This window comes from Chondrus crispus, genomic scaffold (genome assembly GCF_000350225.1).
Source record: "Chondrus crispus Stackhouse genomic scaffold, scaffold_50, whole genome shotgun sequence".
Lineage (NCBI taxonomy): Eukaryota > Rhodophyta > Florideophyceae > Gigartinales > Gigartinaceae > Chondrus > Chondrus crispus.
In genome coordinates, this window is record NW_005178495.1 from 102714 (window position 1) to 120830 (window position 18117).

The following is an 18117-nucleotide window of genomic DNA, read 5'->3' on the forward strand; positions in this document are numbered from 1 at the left end:
TCGGCCACGCAGCCGGCCCGCAAACCCCCGCTCAAGCGCCCGCAGGTCGCCCATGTGCCGCTGCAGCGCGCGTGGACCCGCGACGAGACCGACTCCCTCTTCGCCCTGTGCTACGAATTCGACCTCCGCTTCCCCGTCATCCACGACCGCTGGCCAGACCGCTTGCCCCCGCGCTCCATCGACGAGCTCAAGGACCGCTACTACTCCATCGCGAAGGCCGTCATCGAGCACCGCTCGCTCTTGGACGGCAAGCACAAGCTCCGCCAGAGTTTGCAGCGCCACTGCATGGCCATCACCATGAACCCGTTTGACTACGAGTATGAATGCATTCGGAAGAACCAGCTCGCCGTCCAGTATCGCCGGTCGAAGGAAGAGCTCCGCGAGGAGGAGGAGACCGTGAGAGAGGCCAGGCGTATCGAGGCGTCCAGGAAGAGGTTGGCTAAGGAGAGACAGCGTCTCATCAAGTTGCTCACCCCGGCAGGCGGCGTCGCATCCGTGGGCGATGGGAGGAAGGGCGTTGATCCAGCGCTTGCGATGGCAGCGGCCGCAAACATGCCGCACAAGACGTTTCCACATCGCAAAGTCGTGTCGGGGGCTATGGCAAGGAGTAGTATGATTTACACGCCCGTCACTCAAAGTGCGAGGCTATCGAGACGCATTGATGAAGCGCTCATAGAATTGGAAGTGGGGACTAGACCTACGCCAACGACAATTGTCGTGGATAACTTTGATTTGCTTAGGATGGATATTCTAACGTTCATTGAGCTCCAGAGGACAGTGTTGCGGAAGGAAGAGGACGTACATACGTTAAGGGTCAAGCTCGCCAAGTTGAAAGGGGACCCGGTGCCCCCGCCCCCGCCGGGCATTACCTTGAGCCATAAGAAGAGACGTGCTGATGATGTGGAGATAGGATCCTTGTTCGGGCCGGTCCCTCTAAAGCAAGCAAAAGCAACCATTCGGTAGATGCATGCAACGAATATTTCTTTCATAGTCTCAAGATTGCAGCCAGTCGCTTGCTGACTTGCACGGGAAAAGCTCTCAATCTTGGTTGAGGCGAGCGACCGCATCCGCTCGTATTGAGCACAGCCGGAAGGCGTCAGTGGTGATGTTGTTTTAACTTTCAAACTGGCAGAAAGATATGAAAACTTTCGGAGTGCGCTCAGTTGCTGTCACGCCAATGTCTGCACTCCGTGAATAAACAGGCGTTCAAGTTTGTACAGTGAGCATCTGCAGCCTTCTGTGGTATTGCTCGCACGGTACCTCCTCTCACAACTTGCTTAACTGATTCCTGACAATAGCAGATCTTACACTCGCGTTGCCCCTTCACGCCCAAACCAAGAGCGCCGCATATGAACTCCTCAAAGATCCTCTGTACACCTGAGGGCCGCCGACGCTGATAAGGGCAATGACAGAGTAAATGGGGCACGCGCGCAGTGTGTCGACGGCTGGACAGGCAGGCATGCACATGCTAATGGCCTCTCCCATGCTAGAGCCTTTTTGCGTTGCATGTCATTATTTTCCCCACATTAGTTGTTCGTCATCTGCGTCACCGTTTTCCACCCTGAGACGTGGCATGGGCACGTCGATGAAAGCATATACAAACCCCATGAGGATGACAACCCCCAATTCTTTGCATACTCATAACAACAAGCTTGGGTCAGGGCTCTTCATGCACTCACTTGTTCGTCTGTCATATCGGAGACGATTTCCGTTCCAATGTCCGTCATGCTCTCGACTGTTTCACTGACGCGTCTATCTGGGACAGCACCCAACTCGCCCGATGCTTGTCGGAATGCGACGGTGGAAGAAGCGCTGCCAGTTGAAAACTTGCCTACATATCTGGGAAGCTGATGGTCGTCCCCATTCCCCATCCCTACATCTTGCTGCGCTGCTGCATATTCTCTATCGGCTTCTGCGCCCATGGGTGCGCCATTCATATTGGCCGTGGTCAAGTGCGCTCCATTGGGGTGTGCCTCATTTGCGACACCCGAAGCACCTGCAGTCGCAGCTTGTGTCGCACCATCTGTGCTCGTGGTGACGGCATTCCCCAGCCTACCACCCTGATAACTGACAGACTGGGTCTGGCTGTTGCGACTATCTATCGCTGTATGGCAATATTGCGTCAGTTGTTGGTTTGGCATCGACTCCCACGCCCGCGGAGGCTCGGTGCCGTTTTGATGCGCATTCATCTCGTCTCTAAACCGGGACACCTGGTCCACAGGGGCGTAGCGCAAGACGGGCTGGTCCGTGTGCCGCAAGTATTCGTCCCTTCGCTCTGGATGATACTTTAGGATTTCCTCCAGAAAGAGAGCGCGCAATTCTGGAATGGAGTGACTCCTTCGCTCAAACGCAAACTCGTTCATGTCGATTGGCTTTCCAGGCGTAATGACATCCATTTGCAAGTACGGATGTTTGAGGGCGTCTTCCGCAGTGATGCGCTTGACGGGATCGAACTCGAGAATCTTTTCGAGCAAATCCAGGGCGGGCGCATCGGCTGTTGGACACAGCTCCTTCATTGGTCGACGCGGACGGCGCGGCATACGGGCCAGATGCGTGCGCGCACGAGGTTCACGGACAGAGGCGGCGGCCTCTGGACTCGGGTTTCCTAGGGCGTCGACGATGAGGTCGAGTTGGTTTTCTGGGTTGTGGCCAGGAAAGAGTGCCCTGCCTTTGTTAAGCATTTCAGCAAAGATGCATCCGATGGACCACATGTCGATGGCCGGAGTGTAATTGGAAGCGCCGGCCATTATGAGTTCCGGGGCTCTGTACCAGCGGGTGGCAACGTAATCAGTCCAGAAAACGGCGTCGGGTTCCTGGCAGTCGACTGCGGCGCGAGAGAGACCAAAGTCGACAATACGCAAGTCGCACTGGGCGTTGATGAGAATATTTGAGGGCTTGAGGTCGCGGTGGAAGACGCGCGAAGTGTGGATGTAATAAATGCCGCGAATCAACTGAAAGACGAGCCAACGGATATGCTCGTTGGAGAGCTCGATCTTGGAGCGAAGGACGCGGGTAAGGTCGGTGGGCATGAGCTCGAGCACGACGAAGACGTCGTCAAAGAGGTTGCGGTCGGATGGAAGAAGGACGTCCTTGATGGTAATGATGTTATCGTGGCCCTTTAGCAAGCGGAGAAACTTGAGCTCACGTAGCGTGCGCGTGGCTTCGGGGGCCTCCTCGAAGACGCGCATGATGCGCTTGACGGCGACTTTCTCGCCCGTCTCGGTGTTGACTGCTGAGCAGACAATTCCGTAGCTTCCCTCGCCGATAACTTGCTCGAGATGATACTTGTGCTCGGAGAGGGGGGGGAGGAAGAAGTCCTCCTTGAGACGCTCGAGCATGCGACGACGCTCGTCCTCATTGGTGGCGCGCTGCATGGTGCGTGGGTACTTGTTGGGGGCAGCAGTGGATGGCGTCGCGAGGCAGAGAAGGGGAGTGAGTGGCGAGTGATGGGTGAAGGGGGGGGGGGGGGGAGGCGGACGTTGAGGGCGAGTGTACCGGAAAGAAGAAGGGGGGTGGGCTAACGGGGAGAAGGTGAACAAGTGAGGTTTGTTAGATTTTGGATAAATTTGGAGGGGCTAGGGAGGCCACACCAAATTGACAAGTTATAAGGCAACGCATGGCTCATGTGCCAGCAGCATCACGTCACGCTTTGCTCACTCAACAAGCCTTACAAATATCACCATGCATCCCTTCGGCAGTTACCGCTCCTCCTCCCCCGCCCCCTCCCCACATCCTTACTTGTTACCACTCCACCACTTCTTTAAAACACAATGTAACACGATTCTATAACCCCGACACAAAACATTTCCTACTTCCTCAGCTCTCTATCCAATCCAGCAATGATTATACACCGCTCTGGCCCTTCTCCGCCGTAAACTTGACGTGCATCGCAATATTGTCCTGCCCCACAGACGGCTTCGTCTTCGCCAACGCAAGCTCAAAGTCGTACCTGCTCACCATCGGCACGTGCAGTTCCTCCGCTTTAATCGTCATCAGCGTCATCTCCTCCCCAACCGGGTCCCCGGGCGAGCACGGCGTCAACTTGCTCATCTTTCTCCCTTCCTCCTCCACCGTAATCCGCTTGAAGAACGTCGCATTCTGCAGCGTCCGCACCGGCTGCATGATCGCGTCCCTCACCAAAACTCCCATGTCCGACCCGGAGAACCCCTTGGCCTGCAATGCTATCTCGGTAAAGTCGCTCTTCTCCAACGTGTGCGGCGTGTTTCCCAAATGAATTTCCAGCATCCGCGCACGTGCACGCTCCTCCGGCAACGGGATGTACACCCGTCGCTCCATCCGTCGCAGCAGCGCATCATCCAAGCCCCACGGGATGTTGGTCGCCCCCAGCAGTAGCACGCCATCCGTCGACTTGCCCACGCCGTCCATCTGCACCAGGAACTCCGTCTTTATCCGCCGCGAGCTCTCCGACTCGTTGTCGCTTCGCGACGACACCAGCGCATCGATTTCATCGATAAAGATAATTGCCTTGCCCGACGCGCGCGCCATGCTGAACAGCTCCCTGACCAGCTTCTCACTCTCGCCCTGCCACTTGGACACGAGATCCGACGAGGAGACGGAGAAAAACTGGGCGTCCGCCTCCGTCGCCACGGCCTTCGCTAGATAACTCTTTCCTGTGCCCGGCGGCCCGTACAGCAGGATGCCCTTCCACGGCCTTCGCTTCCCGACAAACATCTGTGGGAACTTTTGTGGAAGAATGACAGCCTCCTTCAACGCATCCTTGGCTCCCTCCAAGCCCGCGACATCGTCCCATTTGACGTCGGGTTTCTCCGTCAATATAGCGCTTCCCAGCTGCAAACGCATCTTGTCGCCCTCGTCATCTTTCTTTGCCTTACCCTTCTTCGACGTGGCAGCGCCTCCCCCGCCGCCACCACCTCCTCCTCCACCAGCGCCTTCGTCGCCCTTTGGTGGTTCATCATCGTCCTCGGGGCCGCCATTTTCTCGGATTTCTTGTTGACGCTGCTCGTACTTTGTGAGCCAGTCCTTCATGATTTCTGCGCGGTCCATGTAGGCACTGATCTTTTCACGCAGCGAAGCTTTGATGCGATCGTTCTTTTCATACTTGAGGGCTGTGAAATAGTACTCGACGGCGCGCAAGTAGGAATGTTTGGCTTGATCAAAGTTTTCGGGCTCATTGCTCTTGCAGGCGAGCTTATCGTACTGTATGGCGCGTTCGGCATGGGTGAAGCCCTGGTTAATAAATGTGCTGGTGTCCGCCATGATTCTTTTCTTTTTTTCGCCCACGGCAACTGGTCAGGAATCTTTGTTTGGTGCGCTACTGTCAGGGCGAGAAGAGGGGACGGTTGGGTGTCTGGCAGACAGGAGAGATGCACAGCAGGTGCGGGGTGCGTGCGAGTGGGTCGTGAATGGACTGGTTTGTCGTGGAGATGAACTTCCCTTAGGATTGCTGTGAGAGAAAGTGGTAGCGAAGGAAGGACGACAACGCAGACCCTTATGTTGCGGGGAGGCTTGAAGACATAGGGTGAATAGCGGAGCAAAGTGGAGAGACGACAGTTGGTTTGCGGTACGGCCGAAGCCGGCAGCGCCAAGAGGGCAAAAATCAGCTTTTCTGCGTCCTTTTTACCTTTTTACCTTTTTACAGTACCCTTCACAGTGTTCAAAAAGAAGGTGTGGCCACCCCATACCGTCTGACGGGTATGGGGTGGCCACACCTTCTTTTTTAAGGGTCTGAAGCCTTCTCAATGGTAACAGCAAGGACCCAAGGCACGCCGCTCTTACAGCGCCGTTGGCGGGTCGCTCCTTCCTGTTCGAATCCGAAAATCCGAAAATCCGAATCTGTACGATACGAAGATAACCCACCATTATGGAAGTCATTGCTGGCAACTAGTACATGCAGACATGCTGACACTACAATATAAGTACGCCAGCAACGACCCATGAGGGTCCTCATGAGGACTCCGAGGTGCCCAAGAAGGCTCTTTTTCCCGATGTACGGTACCCTTGGTACCCTTGGTACATGTGCAGTCTGTAACGGCAACAGCACTGCACTCATCAGTGATGAGAACAAGGAGAACGTGGTTCGTGTTCTCACCACGAACCACGCCTCTCTGACAACTCACACCTTAACAAATGTACAACAACAAACAAAAAGCTCGAGACCCCCCCCCTCCCCGCCTTGCGTCTATTCCTGTTCCACCCTCTCCCTCTCATGTCTTGAGACGTCCCTGATGGGACCACCACCACACCAACAGTGATCTCATTCCCGGACATATTCATATGTTTAATCCAGTGCTTTATGCGTGCAACCTCAAAACTCCGTGCTTATTCGTTCTCCGCCCATAGACACAAACGCCGTTGCGACAATTCTACATTTCTGCCAATAAGCTTCAAAAGACACGTGGTCATGAGTCTGTCGGATTGCCTGTCGTTGGCACGCGTTTTAAGTCGATGGGATGGACCCTCGAGGTCTTCGTCAGCATTTTCACAGAGGGACTAGACAAGAGGCTCGACAGACTGCGCTTGAGTGAGTCGATTATCTCCCAAAATCCCTGGTGTCGGCAAATGGACATCCATACGCCACAGTCGGCGATCTTCACGCCCTGCGGAAAATCGTTGTCCGTATCGAACACGAAGCGCGGTGGCGCAGAGCCCTCGACATTAGTCCGCAACCTCAACGACCGAGCTTCTTGTGAAACGGCGTGCCTCTGCAAAACGCGAAACAGCAAACTTCAACACCAATCACCAGGGAAGCAAAGGTCCTGGCGAAAACGACGCCATTTACTATAAACTGTGCAGAAAAAGTCACACAAGCGAGTTATCCACAACTCCATGAACAGCCTCTACAATACTGTCCTCGCAACCGCCTTCACATGCTGTCGCGCGCCGATCTATGCTGGTGAGTGTAACATAATCCTGACTGGCTCACCATGCTTCAGGGCGCACGTCGGAAGTTTAGTCGTTCAGAGCTGTCAGAGAAAGTATTGCTACACTGAGAAAACCTACAAACGTAGATTTTAGTTATGATTAGAATGGACTGTTTGCTCCCTTTTAGTTTTCAGACTCTCGTAGTTTCTTGCATAGGGACGTTACGGCCTTATACTCGGGGCAAGGAGCACTCCCAGGCTTCAATTCAGTCGTTCTGTACTCCTCCAGAGAGAGTTCTACTTGTTCCCATGCTTCTTCTTCAGTGTGGCTTTCTAGCCATGACGCGTATTCGCTCGGAGAGATATCTTGCCTACGGTGAGGTTGTTTCAACCCACCTTCACTCGAACGTGCAAGAAGCAAATGAGCCAGTGTCGATGGCCGAAGAGCATTCAATTGGTCGAAGAGCTCTTCATCATTTTGGTGTAGTGCCTCCGTCTTCAACATCATAGTCGTTCGCAAGGCTCGAATGCACTGGTAGCTCTTTCCTAGAAGTCGGGCTGCACATAGACTTTCGACTGCCAACTCAATGCGCGCCATGTCTGTTGACAATCTCAGCCTGACAAGCTCAGTTTGTGGAAAAACCAAAGCCACGCTCTGTGCAAATGCATCCAGCACCCACTTGGCCAGATCAAGTGTGAATTTTCCCAATGACCGCGAACGAGTTAGCCCGGGAATGATTCCATCCGCAAACATTGATATTTGAGAGGAGATATCTAACACGTAAACGCTGCAACCATCATCCCCTACTTCGCCAGTCAAGTCTTCTGTATGCATTCGTAGCAGCACCTTGCGAATATTACTCCTGCACGTTGAAAACGGTCCGTCAAGCAACAAATCACACAGATGCTTCAACGTCCCCAATTCCTTAGAGATGGGCTCGGGGATTGGTCCTGATCCGTCATCACGTTCGCCTAAAATTCTAGAAGCCGATACTGCTAGAGTTACCATTCCGTTGTACAAACCTGTTAGCCGCCATTCCTCCACCTCCCCGAGAGCTCTCCCATCGTCATCTATAGCTGTCGCCGCGGCGTAGTCCTCTGCGTGGCTTGTGTACAAGCGAAGCGCTGTGGCTACATTGTTGACTGCGGTGCGTAGCAACTGCTTGTCACCACGCGCAGCCGTGAGCTCAGCTGCAAGCGCCTTTGTCAGTGTAAGAGCCTCTGTCTCACCGGCATACTTAGTGCCTTCGAAGAATGACGAAACAGACGCAGTCAGCCGTTCGAGAGAGGCCGTGAGATAATGCGTCTCGACTTCGACCACTGCGCTGAAGAAAGCATTCTGTATGAACTCGTGGTTCGGGATAAGAGGAAGTTTTGATGCGTTAACAATTTTGGTGATTGGCGTGGGGGAAACACGTGCCAGCGCACTGACACGGTCTGATAAATTGACGAGGGACGATTTCAGCCGCGGGAAGCCCTCCGCGAGAGCAAGAAATACGTAACCCGCGGCGGGCCGTCGCTTTCTTGTGCGGGCAAGCATGCCAATTTGCTCGGCCATCGTGCGTGACAAGGCATCGATGAAGTTCGAAGCGACGGTATCGTGAAGTAGAGACATATGGCTAACATCACAGTACTTTCTTGATAGCACTTGCTGAAGTAGGATTGCCTTGAAGCAAGCCTGTGCGACAACCTCGAGCATTCTATCTATGTTCGCCCATACATCAACGCCTCCGGGAGATGCCGCGACAGATCCAATGCTAGGAATGCCTCTGAGTCCCCTCCCCCTAGCAGGCACCACAGCTCCATGCGGAGCATCCAGCGCTCGGTGCATGGAGCTCTGCGTCTCTCTGAGTAATCTTGCGAGCTCCGCATTAATGCGATCATCAAGGATATTAAGAGATGAGAAGGCAGACACCGCCGCTTCCACATCTGTTTGTGTTCGTGACGCAAGCCCCGCTTTTAAAATTGCGGTGGCGCGCTTTCGAGTTTCCGTGCTTGCTTTTCGAACGGCGATAATATCCTTCGCAACGCCATCGACTTTCTCAAGACCCTGGGGTCCTTGTGACCCGGTGAGTTCCTCTAGCTCACGGAGCGCTGCTGCTGCTGCAGGTAAGTTATCTGGCGTAGTAGCGTCGGATGGCCCGACAGCAGGGAAAAGGCCGGCTTCGGCTAGTTTTGCTGTGCATATCCTAAACCTATGAACGGCGCGCAGCAAGTCTCCGGCGGCGACGAGATTTTGCATACGGTTCACGGCGACGACCATGGGCTTGTATGGTGTCTGCAAGGCATCAGCAAGGGTATCTGTAGCAGACGTAAGCGCCGAGACGCCTGTAGAAACAGTAGAGACCTCTTTCTCTAAAGCGTCAACGGCTTCCACCTCGGCAAGGAGAGCTTCCTTTCGGCGGATCACCTCTTGTCGGACGTTTGCGGTGAGCAGAGAAGACGCGCGGCGGGCATCTTCTAGTGCGGATGATATCCGCTCTTCGCGTACCGCAAGGCCGACGTGTTCTTCTGGAGAGAATTTGGGATCAAGAAAAACTCGCAGCGATGCATCGGCGCGCAACGAACCGACCAGTCCGGATAAACCCGACGTAGGTGACTGGGGTGGTGTCGCATTTGGAAGAAGAGGCCCCACCATGGATCCTACCCTCGCAAGGATGTGGGCGCGGTTGTGGAAGAGGGGAAACCCCTACGGACGGGATCCGCGGGAGGAAGGCCGGGTGATGTGTGCGCAGTGAAAATGTCTGGGCAGGATGAAGAAGATGTGTTTAGGGCCCACGTATCGATTGTAAGCAATCATTCCCCCGATTAAAAACAGCAGCATCCTTTTTTTGTATGCCTAAAACGACAAGATGTAGCACAGCATTGCTTATGCGGTAGTAATCATCACCAACTGACGTGCAGTAGTCCTCTTCTCACAGCCCACGACTTCCCGAAAGAGACGCTCTTGATCTCCCCTAAGACTAACAATGCAGTCTCGACTTTCTCATCTTCGCCGTGTCGCTACTCAGCTTTCACATCACCGCCATGCCACCACTCTTTCGGTTCCCACCACAATGGCCCACGATCCGGCCCGCAACTTCTTCCCCCTTTCTTCTCCCGCAAGCAAGGACACACCCGTTCTTCTGTTGAAGGGAGACACCGATACCATTGGCCGAGAGGTCACAGAGTCACTCGCCGAAATTTTCAAAGCCGCCAATGTACCAGTCTCCTTTGTCTCCCCGAAGGTTGACCCCAGGGTCGATGGCGGACTTACTCAAGAAGTCATCGATCTCTTCGCGGAAACAAGAGTTGCTGTGAAAGGGCCGTATTTCACACCGCTCGGCACAAAAGAAACAAGTATTAATATTCAGCTGCGAAAGTCTTTTGACCTTTTTGCAAATGTCGTCCATGCGTACAACATTCCCGGAATTCAAACCAGGCACAAGGATATTGATGTCGTCATGATTCGCGAGAATACTGAAGGCGAGTACTCGGGTCTAGAGCACAGCGCTGTGCCTGGTGTCGTTGAGAGTTTGAAAATCATCACCGAGGAGAAGAGTACTCGTATCGCAGAGTATGCCTTCCAATATGCCCTTGCCAACAATAGAAAGAAGGTCACCGTAGTTCACAAGGCAAATATAATGAAGAGTGCAGACGGCCTGTTCCTTGAGTGCTGCACAAACGTTGCCAGCAAGTATCCTTTTATTGAGTTTGAATCCATGATTGTGGACAACACGTGCATGCAGATGGCTTCGAACCCGCAGCAATTTGATGTCATGATTTTGCCAAATCTGTACGGCAACATTGTCACAAACATCGCCACTGGTCTCGTCGGTGGACCGGGGCTCTTCCCAGGCGCCAACATAGGCATTAGCGGAGCCATATTTGAGCAGGGAACTAGACATTCGGCTCGCTCCCTTGCTGGCCGACAAATCGCGAATCCCACGGCCACCATCATGGGCGGAGTGCTGATGCTCAGGTATCTCAAGTTAGAGGAGCGCGCGGAAGCGATTGAGAAGGCCGTCATGAGCGTGTTCGCAGAAACAGATATTCGAACTCGCGACGTGGCCGCGGAAGGAGCTGCAGCTGCGTCAACATCCGAGTTTACTGATGCCGTTGTTGCTGCTCTCAAGAGTTCTTCGTAGAATGCTGGGTACATGACGACCTTTTTTGGATTCGCAAGTTTTGGAGGCCTTTGCCTCACATGTCAAGGCGACATCAAGCTCTGTTATTAAGAGGATTTAAGGATTACTGTTACACTTTACAACGTTGCACCCTCGTCTAACATGAATTAAATCAGATACTCTGTACCCGTGAGGAACATCATCCTCCCAGCGAGTCTGCAAGACTTGTCAAGGATTCAGCGAGGTCTGGATCCCCGCATCGGGCAACTACTTGATCGATGACTCCTGGCAACTCTGGTGCGACTCTCAGCAGGCCTTGCTTATCTATTTCGACCAGTACTTGCAGTGCTCCAATGCCTGCTTCCATATCAGCGACATCGTCAACATCGAGGGCGGCAATGGACTCTGAAAACGCGGCAATGGCATTCCGGTCGTCAAGTAGATCTCGCACAAACTCTTCATTTCCCGTTGCCCTCGCATGTTGCATGAAGAACCTGGCTCGTCTCCTTACCAAAATGTTATCATCTGCGAGAAGACGCCGGAGAGAGATAGTGCCTCCCAGCTCTGCAAAGCGTTCTCGAATCTCCTTTGACGAATTTCTCAACAAGGCCGATGACGCCATGACAGCCTTCGCCCTCACCTTTGCGTTGAGGTCTAAGAGACATTTTGCCAAGACTTCATGTCCATCTCGCTGCATGAAGACATCTTTCACCTCTTTCAAATCCTGCAGAGCAGAGCCGAGGGCCCAGACAGCGGCAGCGCGAACTTCAGGTTCATCTGCTGCGGCACAATTTAAAATGGGTTGCAAAGCCCCAAGTTTATCGATGTTGATAGCATAATTCAAATCCTCAAACATCTCCTCCAACTCTTCTACTGCCTCGGTCTTTTCCTCTGTGATGGGCGGATTTTCTCCTTCGTGAGCTTGGCGAAGACACGTTTGACATCGGCAAACATATCAGGGAAAGCTGCGTCGAGCCATTCGCGATCGGCGGCAAGTTGCTCTTCGGTTTTCTCAGTCGCTTTGTCGCCTGATGAAGCCTGCTCCGGTTTCGTAGTGTTCGCTGTACTCCATTGCAGGAATTTGTTGAGCGAGGTGATATCATTGCCGGAAATGACACCCTGCGCTTCTTTTTCTGTCCGGGCCTTCTGCAAGGCTTCCAATGCTGCTGTGGCAGTCGAATTTGCGGACACGGGCTTACCTTGTTCCATCGAGTCTCACGAGATGGGCGCGAAGCGAAAGCAGAGCAGGATGAACAAGTTCTTTTGTGTTGCTTCGGTTTGTGGGATATGGGGGTAAACGATAACATTGCTCGTTTCGTCTATGCGAAATCGCAGCGGGTGCAAGAAGTTTCGTGCGATGCCAAGGACGGCGCGGTACGGAAGCTAAAGTAGTGTGTTGATGCGATGAAAGGGACGCTTCGGGAGTGATCCAGAAACCTCTGCATTGTGGTTCTTAAACGTGCCAATGTGGTAAATGGGAGTGCCCCCTGGCCAGGAGACATGTGGAGAGGGAAGTGCACAGTATACAGAGTAAAGTCCCTTTCCAGTGACAAAAAAGGGGTTCCACCAATTGGGGCGTTTTTGTCACTACAGAGGGAATGTCACTGTAGCGAGTATTCTCTGTAATGCTCATGTAAGCAGTTCATGCACGCTGTACCTGACTCTGTCCCCAAACGATACATCGATTGTGTCGCAATATAAAGGGGGGGTGTCCCCAGAATGGAACACTCTCCCTCGAAGTGGTACATTTCTCCGCCCACAAAATTTAAATAAAGATTAAGGACGCGACTGACAATGCTGCTTTCTGGTCTCATTTGCCCTGTTTTGGAGCCCTGCCTTGTCTGTATCCCATCATCTTAGACTGTGATTGCACTCACGTTCCCTCCCCAAAAGCGTTCGCGCCACAAAAAGCGAACCATGTCAGCAAAAAGGGCACATTGGCAGCCAAGGTTGGCGCCCAATTTCCCGCCTATCTAAAGTTGAACCATATGCTTCGCGATACGAACGTTTAACCGCGCACTGTCCTACCTCAAAGTGCCAATTGGATCGGATTCCTGCTGTCTCACGACTCTCTGAGACAAGTGACCCCCGCCCGCTGGAGCAGTCATCTGTCAGCGCCTCTAGCATGACAATTTCGAAGCGCAGTATCAGGCGCCGATTTGTGCAGGAACGCGCAAGATTTAATGCAGCTGTTGACGCGTTCAATGAGGGGGCCACGCTCCGTGGATCTGCAAAACTGGCCCACATGCCACTGACGACATTTCGTCGCAGGCTCCACAAGCACTTAAACCAGAACGGAGATATGAAAAATCAACGATTGTCCCTCACATCCGAGGAAGAGCAGTGCATAATTGACCTTATAAGCGAATATGCCTGTAGAGGCTACCCTCTTATTGGGCACAGAGATATAAAGGATGCTGTTGAGCTCCTTGTAAAGGAGATGGATGATGAAAGGCGGGAAACACATCCATTTAAAAATGGTCGCCCGGGTGATAAATTTGTGCGAGGGTTCAAGGAACGTCACAAGAGTTCAATCTCATTTGTCCGAGCTCTGAGACAGGAGGGTAAAAGATATGCCGCAATCAACGGCAACACATTAACGACTCATCTCGCAGCTGTAGAAGACTTAATCAAACGGCATAATATAGACTCAGCGCGATTGGCAAATTTGGATGAGTCTGGTGCCACTGCAGAGAAGGAGGCGCTAGGTTTGGGCAGTGCTAAGACGTTTTGTCTCCGCGGTAATGTCAATCAGGTCCGCATTCCTGAATTCAAAAACGTTTCCCGAGTCACCATTATGCCAGTCATTTTTGCCTCCGGAGACATGGGCCGTCCGCTCTTCATATTCAAGGGCACAAGGCTACAGCATAGAACTGTGGAGCGTGATGGTATCTGTTGTCGTGAAAGCTTGGCAGACTGTCTGCCACGTAAATCTATTGTCACAACTCGGGAGGAACTAGCTGGGGTTGACAAGTCCAACTTTGCGCGTTGGGCTGAAATTTTTGTCGAGGATGTACCGGATTTGACTGCAAACAATAGGAAGGTGCTACTTTTATATGATGGATATAGGAGCCATATGTCGCTTCAAGCTCTAACGATTTTGCGCAATGGAGGAGTGATAGCGTATTGTCTACCGGTACACACGAGCGGCAAGACACAGCCTCTCGACTTGACTGTTTTCTCAACGTTCAAAGATCGAATCCTGTCTACCATGCGTGAGATTTCCATTGTGAGGCAGACAGAACCATACGACATTTTTGACTTCTGTAATATTCTAAAAGAAGCATTCAATGGGTCGTTTACTCATGCCAACATTTGTGCTAGTTTTCACAGGGCCGGCATATGGCCAGTCGATCCAACAAAATAGTTGGACTGCCCGAAGCCTGATGGGCTTGGGCGGAGAAATAAGCTCATGTTTGTTCCAGAAATGTTTTCCTTACTGGAGCAAAAAAGGATTGCCCGAAGACACGAAATCGGAATTCAGCCTGTTGTATTGCACCGTGGGTTTTTGGATACGTCGATGGGTTTGACACTGACGAGCGATGAAGCTATGGCGTTAATACAAGAAGAGGAGAAGGCAAAACTAGCTAAGTGGACTGCGCAGCAAGCAAAAAAAGCAGCTATCGACGCTCGTCGGGCGTTCGAAAAGGCTGATAAGAAGGCTGCGCGAGAAGCGTTCGCAGTTCAGAGCGTTAGGCGTCGGGCATTGCTGTACAACGAGCCCTTCAGAGCTCCACGATCCATAGAAATGCGTCGCAAAGTTGCTGCCAAGCGAGTGGCAGATAATCGTGAAGCGGCTGCGGCTCTGGCCACGCTCCGAAATGGGATGGCTTGAGCAGTTATCTCCTTTTTTGATGACAGTAGTCCTGTGTGTGCTCAACTTTCTGTGGTTTTTTTGAATAAATGTTTGATGGCCAGTCAATTTTGGGGTGTACCATTTGAGGACACCTCGTTACAGAAAGAGTTTCGTTTGGCCTCTACGTTGAGCCTTTTCATTGGCATAAAATCCTGTTCAGTGATGTCGCTGTCGCTGCTGTGACGTGAAGGTTGTAATGAGTCGTCTTTTTTGGTTGGAATGGTGGAAATCGCACCAGTTGTCGATAATTCGTTTTTATTTTTTCCAATGTGTTCCATTTTGGGGACATCCCCCCTTTACCAACATGCAACGTAAACACCTCACCAGCGCAAAGTTCTCTGCGAGGTGCCCTTCGAGTCCCGAGACCTTCCTTCCTGTTCCGTCACGCCCCCATCCCCTCTGATCCCCTCAAATCACGCCCCCTCTGGTATGATGTCGATGGCAGAACTAACGAATCAAGCCAGAAAGCGAAGTCACACTCTCCTTACCACGAAGAAGGAGGCCTTGCGCCTCCTCGGCGCACGTGACGATGGAACCTTCGGACGACCTTACCTCAACCCAAAAAACCAACAGCCATATACCGTGAAGTCAATAGCAGAATTTCTGCACGTCCAAAGGACTGCTGTGTACAACTGGAAAAGAAACGCCCCTGCCATTATGCAGACTTATGAGTCACTAAAAAGCAACAAGAAACGGAAAACAATTAGAAAATGCGACCACCCAGAACTAGATCAAGCAGTGAATACTTACATCCGAAGCAGGATTAACTACTTACGAGGTGAGTCTATCTTTAGAGAAGATGTCATACGAAAGATTGCCTTCGAGATCCGAGATGAGATGGTAACTAAATTGGAAACCAAATTGGTAACTAACGAGAGCCAACCAGAAAGAGCTCTTTTGGAGGATAGAATGTTCTCTTTGAAAGCATTTAAAGGTAGCAAGCATTGGTTTCATAACTTTATGGATCAGAACCACCTGGCAAGTTTTAAACCTCGAGGACAGAACGGCATGCATGAGGCCAAATTCGTAGAGGATGCCAGATCAAGGTTGCCCCGATTAGTTTGCACAACAAGCCCGACAGATCTCATGAATACAGATGAGGTAGCTGTACTGTATCGCTCATTCCCTTCACGTACAGTGGGTACTACAGATCGAGCGTCCTCCTACACAAGAATCAAGGATAGGCTCACAGCTGTTTTCACTGTATTTGCAGATGGAGTTAAAGCACCTTTGGTTATAATAGGAAAGTCAAAGGGGCCTAAATCATTTCCTGAGCGTTTCGACCCAACGCGAGATTTTGGAATATACTATTATAATCAAGGTCATGCTTGGAATACACAATATCTTTGGGAGAAACAGGTCACTGCACTAGAGAAAGCAGCTGCCAGTCAAGGTCGAAAAGTTTTACATCTGGTGGACAACTGCTCGGCGCATGCTATTGATTACAGCAGCTTTAAAAATGTCGAGACCCAGTTTCTGCCACCCAACCTCACATCTGTGGTACAGCCTGTAGACGCCTCCATTGGAAGATCTTTTAAAGCAGCATTTAGGAGGTTGTTGGTTAATCACGTACTGGAGTATGTCAATGTACAGATGGCGAAACCCCCTGAGTGTCGAGAGTCATTTAAGCTGTCAAAAACTGTGACGATTTATGATGCGGTGTGTATGATGGCAACAGCGTGGAACCTCGTGCCGACAAAGGTGGTTATTAATGGTTGGCTGAGTTGTGACATACTGGCACCTTATCAAGACAGAGAGCTCCGTGCTGCTTTATTATCTGCCACAGATTGTGGGAAGAGTGCCAAGCTGCCACACAGTGGAACACCGTTACAAATACAGAACACAATATCTGAGCATCGGTCACGGGAAGCAAAGCGTCAGGGCGCTGACTATCTTAAATATCTTGAGAACACTACTGTACAAAGTGATGTTGACTGTACAAACCATAACATAACCCAACCTGAATGGCTCGATGGTGTTATGGAGCACTTGGCTGATGATCTCAGGGGACTCGAGAATTGCTCCGGTATTGATAATTTAGACGTTTCTGAACTCAGTTCTTTTTTTAATGCGGAACAAGAGGAGGATACAAGCCATCCGATTGAGGGTAATTCTATTCACGATGTGGTCTCGTGTGTGTTGGACAGTGATAATTCTGCCGAGGGAGCGGAGGATGAGGATGCCGATGCCATTGAGGCACCCCCGAAAGGCTCTGTGGGTCGTTGGCAAGCATCAGCACGTGCTCTTATTTGTGAGACTGAGGTGCTGCTCGCTGAGAGCCATCCAGCGATTAACAGCTCTCGTTCTCGGGAGATGCTGCAGCTTCTCAGGGTTGAACTTGCCCAAACTGGACTGTACAGGAGCCGAAACTCACGCCAGAAAAAAATCACCCAATACTTTTCGCGCAAAGTGTGAAACAATTATGATACGGAGGCGCATCCATTTGTGTTGTTGCTGGATGCGTCAGAACTTGTCTTTCTTTATGGTACTGTAAGGGTTAAGTAGTATATAAGTAGGGCTCGCGCTTCGGACTGTAGGTTCGTTCCGGGCCAGAGGTTTGTGTCAAAACGCAGAGCCTACCTGCGAAAACTGTCCGACTGCACGGACTTCGCACGGGCTCAGACGGTCGGTCGTAGACCTGTCCATTGACACTTTAATAAAATCTCTTTTTCTAATTCTTTAAAGGAATTCCTCACGACATCCCACATTAATTAATTGCTGATTTCGAGTTCGATTCTTTTTCCCCTCTTCCCATTGGCCATCCGTGCGATCCTTGCGCGAGCGATCTCCCGCCTCCCGTTCCTGCCGCCGACTCCCCACTTGCGTGTGCGCACAACTCGTCGCGTCTCGCCGGTACACGACCCCTCGTCGCCGCCGCTTGCTACTACCGTCGCGCTCTGCTGCTACCACCGCTGCTCGCACTCCCGCCGTGCTCTGCCGCTCTGTGCTACTGCTGCCGCCCGCTACTGCCGCCGACGACTCCTGCTGCTGCCGCCTGCTACTGCCGCCGCCGCTCCCAGGTGCCGCCGCCGTTCTCTACTGGCACTGTCGCTCTCTGCTGCCGTTGCCGCTCGCTTGTGTCGCTACCGTTGCCGCCGCTCTCTGCTGCCGGTGCCGCTTGCTGGTGCTGCCGCCGCTCTCTGCTGCCGCGCGCCGCCGCTCTACACCACCGCCGCTGGTGCTCTGTGCTGCTGCTCCTGCTGCGCGCCGCTGCAGCTCGCCGCCGCCGCTCGCCCGTCGCTTCTGCTGCTCTGAGCTGCTACTCCTGCCGCGCACCGCCGCAGCTCGCCGCTGCCGCTCGCCGCTGCCGCTC

General features: G+C 52.4%; 8 protein-coding genes; 2 read left to right on the top strand and 6 right to left on the bottom strand.

Moving 5' to 3' along the window:
• Window positions 1-311: 311 nt before the first annotated feature.
• On the bottom strand, window positions 312-554 carry CHC_T00006747001 (hypothetical protein). The gene has a single exon (XM_005709936.1). It carries the CDS (start codon window positions 552-554, stop codon window positions 312-314), a length of 243 nt encoding a protein of 80 aa, XP_005709993.1.
• Window positions 555-590: 36 nt separating this feature from the next.
• CHC_T00008964001 (Mitogen-activated protein kinase 14-1, MPK14-1) lies at window positions 591-3374 on the bottom strand. XM_005709937.1 is given in 2 exon segments: window positions 591-1667; window positions 1668-3374. The coding sequence occupies 1 exon segment, from the start codon at window positions 3372-3374 to the stop codon at window positions 1668-1670; it is 1707 nt and encodes a 568-aa protein (XP_005709994.1). The 3' UTR covers window positions 591-1667.
• A 154-nt stretch (window positions 3375-3528) lies between these two features.
• On the bottom strand, window positions 3529-5238 carry CHC_T00006748001 (hypothetical protein). XM_005709938.1 is given in 2 exon segments: window positions 3529-3843; window positions 3844-5238. 1 exon segment carries the CDS (start codon window positions 5236-5238, stop codon window positions 3844-3846), a length of 1395 nt encoding a protein of 464 aa, XP_005709995.1. The 3' UTR covers window positions 3529-3843.
• A 1662-nt stretch (window positions 5239-6900) lies between these two features.
• CHC_T00006749001 (hypothetical protein) lies at window positions 6901-9084 on the bottom strand. XM_005709939.1 is given in 2 exon segments: window positions 6901-7026; window positions 7027-9084. 1 exon segment carries the CDS (start codon window positions 9082-9084, stop codon window positions 7027-7029), a length of 2058 nt encoding a protein of 685 aa, XP_005709996.1. The 3' UTR covers window positions 6901-7026.
• Window positions 9085-9103: 19 nt separating this feature from the next.
• On the top strand, window positions 9104-9580 carry CHC_T00006750001 (hypothetical protein). Its single transcript, XM_005709940.1, has one exon. It carries the CDS (start codon window positions 9104-9106, stop codon window positions 9578-9580), a length of 477 nt encoding a protein of 158 aa, XP_005709997.1.
• A 231-nt stretch (window positions 9581-9811) lies between these two features.
• On the top strand, window positions 9812-11139 carry CHC_T00008852001 (Isocitrate dehydrogenase, NAD-dependent). XM_005709941.1 is given in 2 exon segments: window positions 9812-10969; window positions 10970-11139. 1 exon segment carries the CDS (start codon window positions 9812-9814, stop codon window positions 10967-10969), a length of 1158 nt encoding a protein of 385 aa, XP_005709998.1. The 3' UTR covers window positions 10970-11139.
• Window positions 11140-11147: 8 nt separating this feature from the next.
• On the bottom strand, window positions 11148-11804 carry CHC_T00006751001 (hypothetical protein). The gene has a single exon (XM_005709942.1). It carries the CDS (start codon window positions 11802-11804, stop codon window positions 11148-11150), a length of 657 nt encoding a protein of 218 aa, XP_005709999.1.
• Window positions 11805-11818: 14 nt separating this feature from the next.
• Window positions 11819-12157, bottom strand: CHC_T00006752001 (hypothetical protein). The gene has a single exon (XM_005709943.1). It carries the CDS (start codon window positions 12155-12157, stop codon window positions 11819-11821), a length of 339 nt encoding a protein of 112 aa, XP_005710000.1.
• Window positions 12158-18117: the final 5960 nt, after the last annotated feature.

Coding starts and splice junctions, on each gene's coding strand:
- CHC_T00006747001 (XM_005709936.1), bottom strand. CDS start 554: ATGTTTGCGGCCGCTGCCATCGCAAGCGCTGGATCAACGCCCTTCCTC.
- CHC_T00008964001 (XM_005709937.1), bottom strand. CDS start 3,374: ATGCAGCGCGCCACCAATGAGGACGAGCGTCGTCGCATGCTCGAGCGT.
- CHC_T00006748001 (XM_005709938.1), bottom strand. CDS start 5,238: ATGGCGGACACCAGCACATTTATTAACCAGGGCTTCACCCATGCCGAA.
- CHC_T00006749001 (XM_005709939.1), bottom strand. CDS start 9,084: ATGCAAAATCTCGTCGCCGCCGGAGACTTGCTGCGCGCCGTTCATAGG.
- CHC_T00006750001 (XM_005709940.1), top strand. CDS start 9,104: ATGGGCTTGTATGGTGTCTGCAAGGCATCAGCAAGGGTATCTGTAGCA.
- CHC_T00008852001 (XM_005709941.1), top strand. CDS start 9,812: ATGCAGTCTCGACTTTCTCATCTTCGCCGTGTCGCTACTCAGCTTTCA.
- CHC_T00006751001 (XM_005709942.1), bottom strand. CDS start 11,804: ATGTTTGAGGATTTGAATTATGCTATCAACATCGATAAACTTGGGGCT.
- CHC_T00006752001 (XM_005709943.1), bottom strand. CDS start 12,157: ATGGAACAAGGTAAGCCCGTGTCCGCAAATTCGACTGCCACAGCAGCA.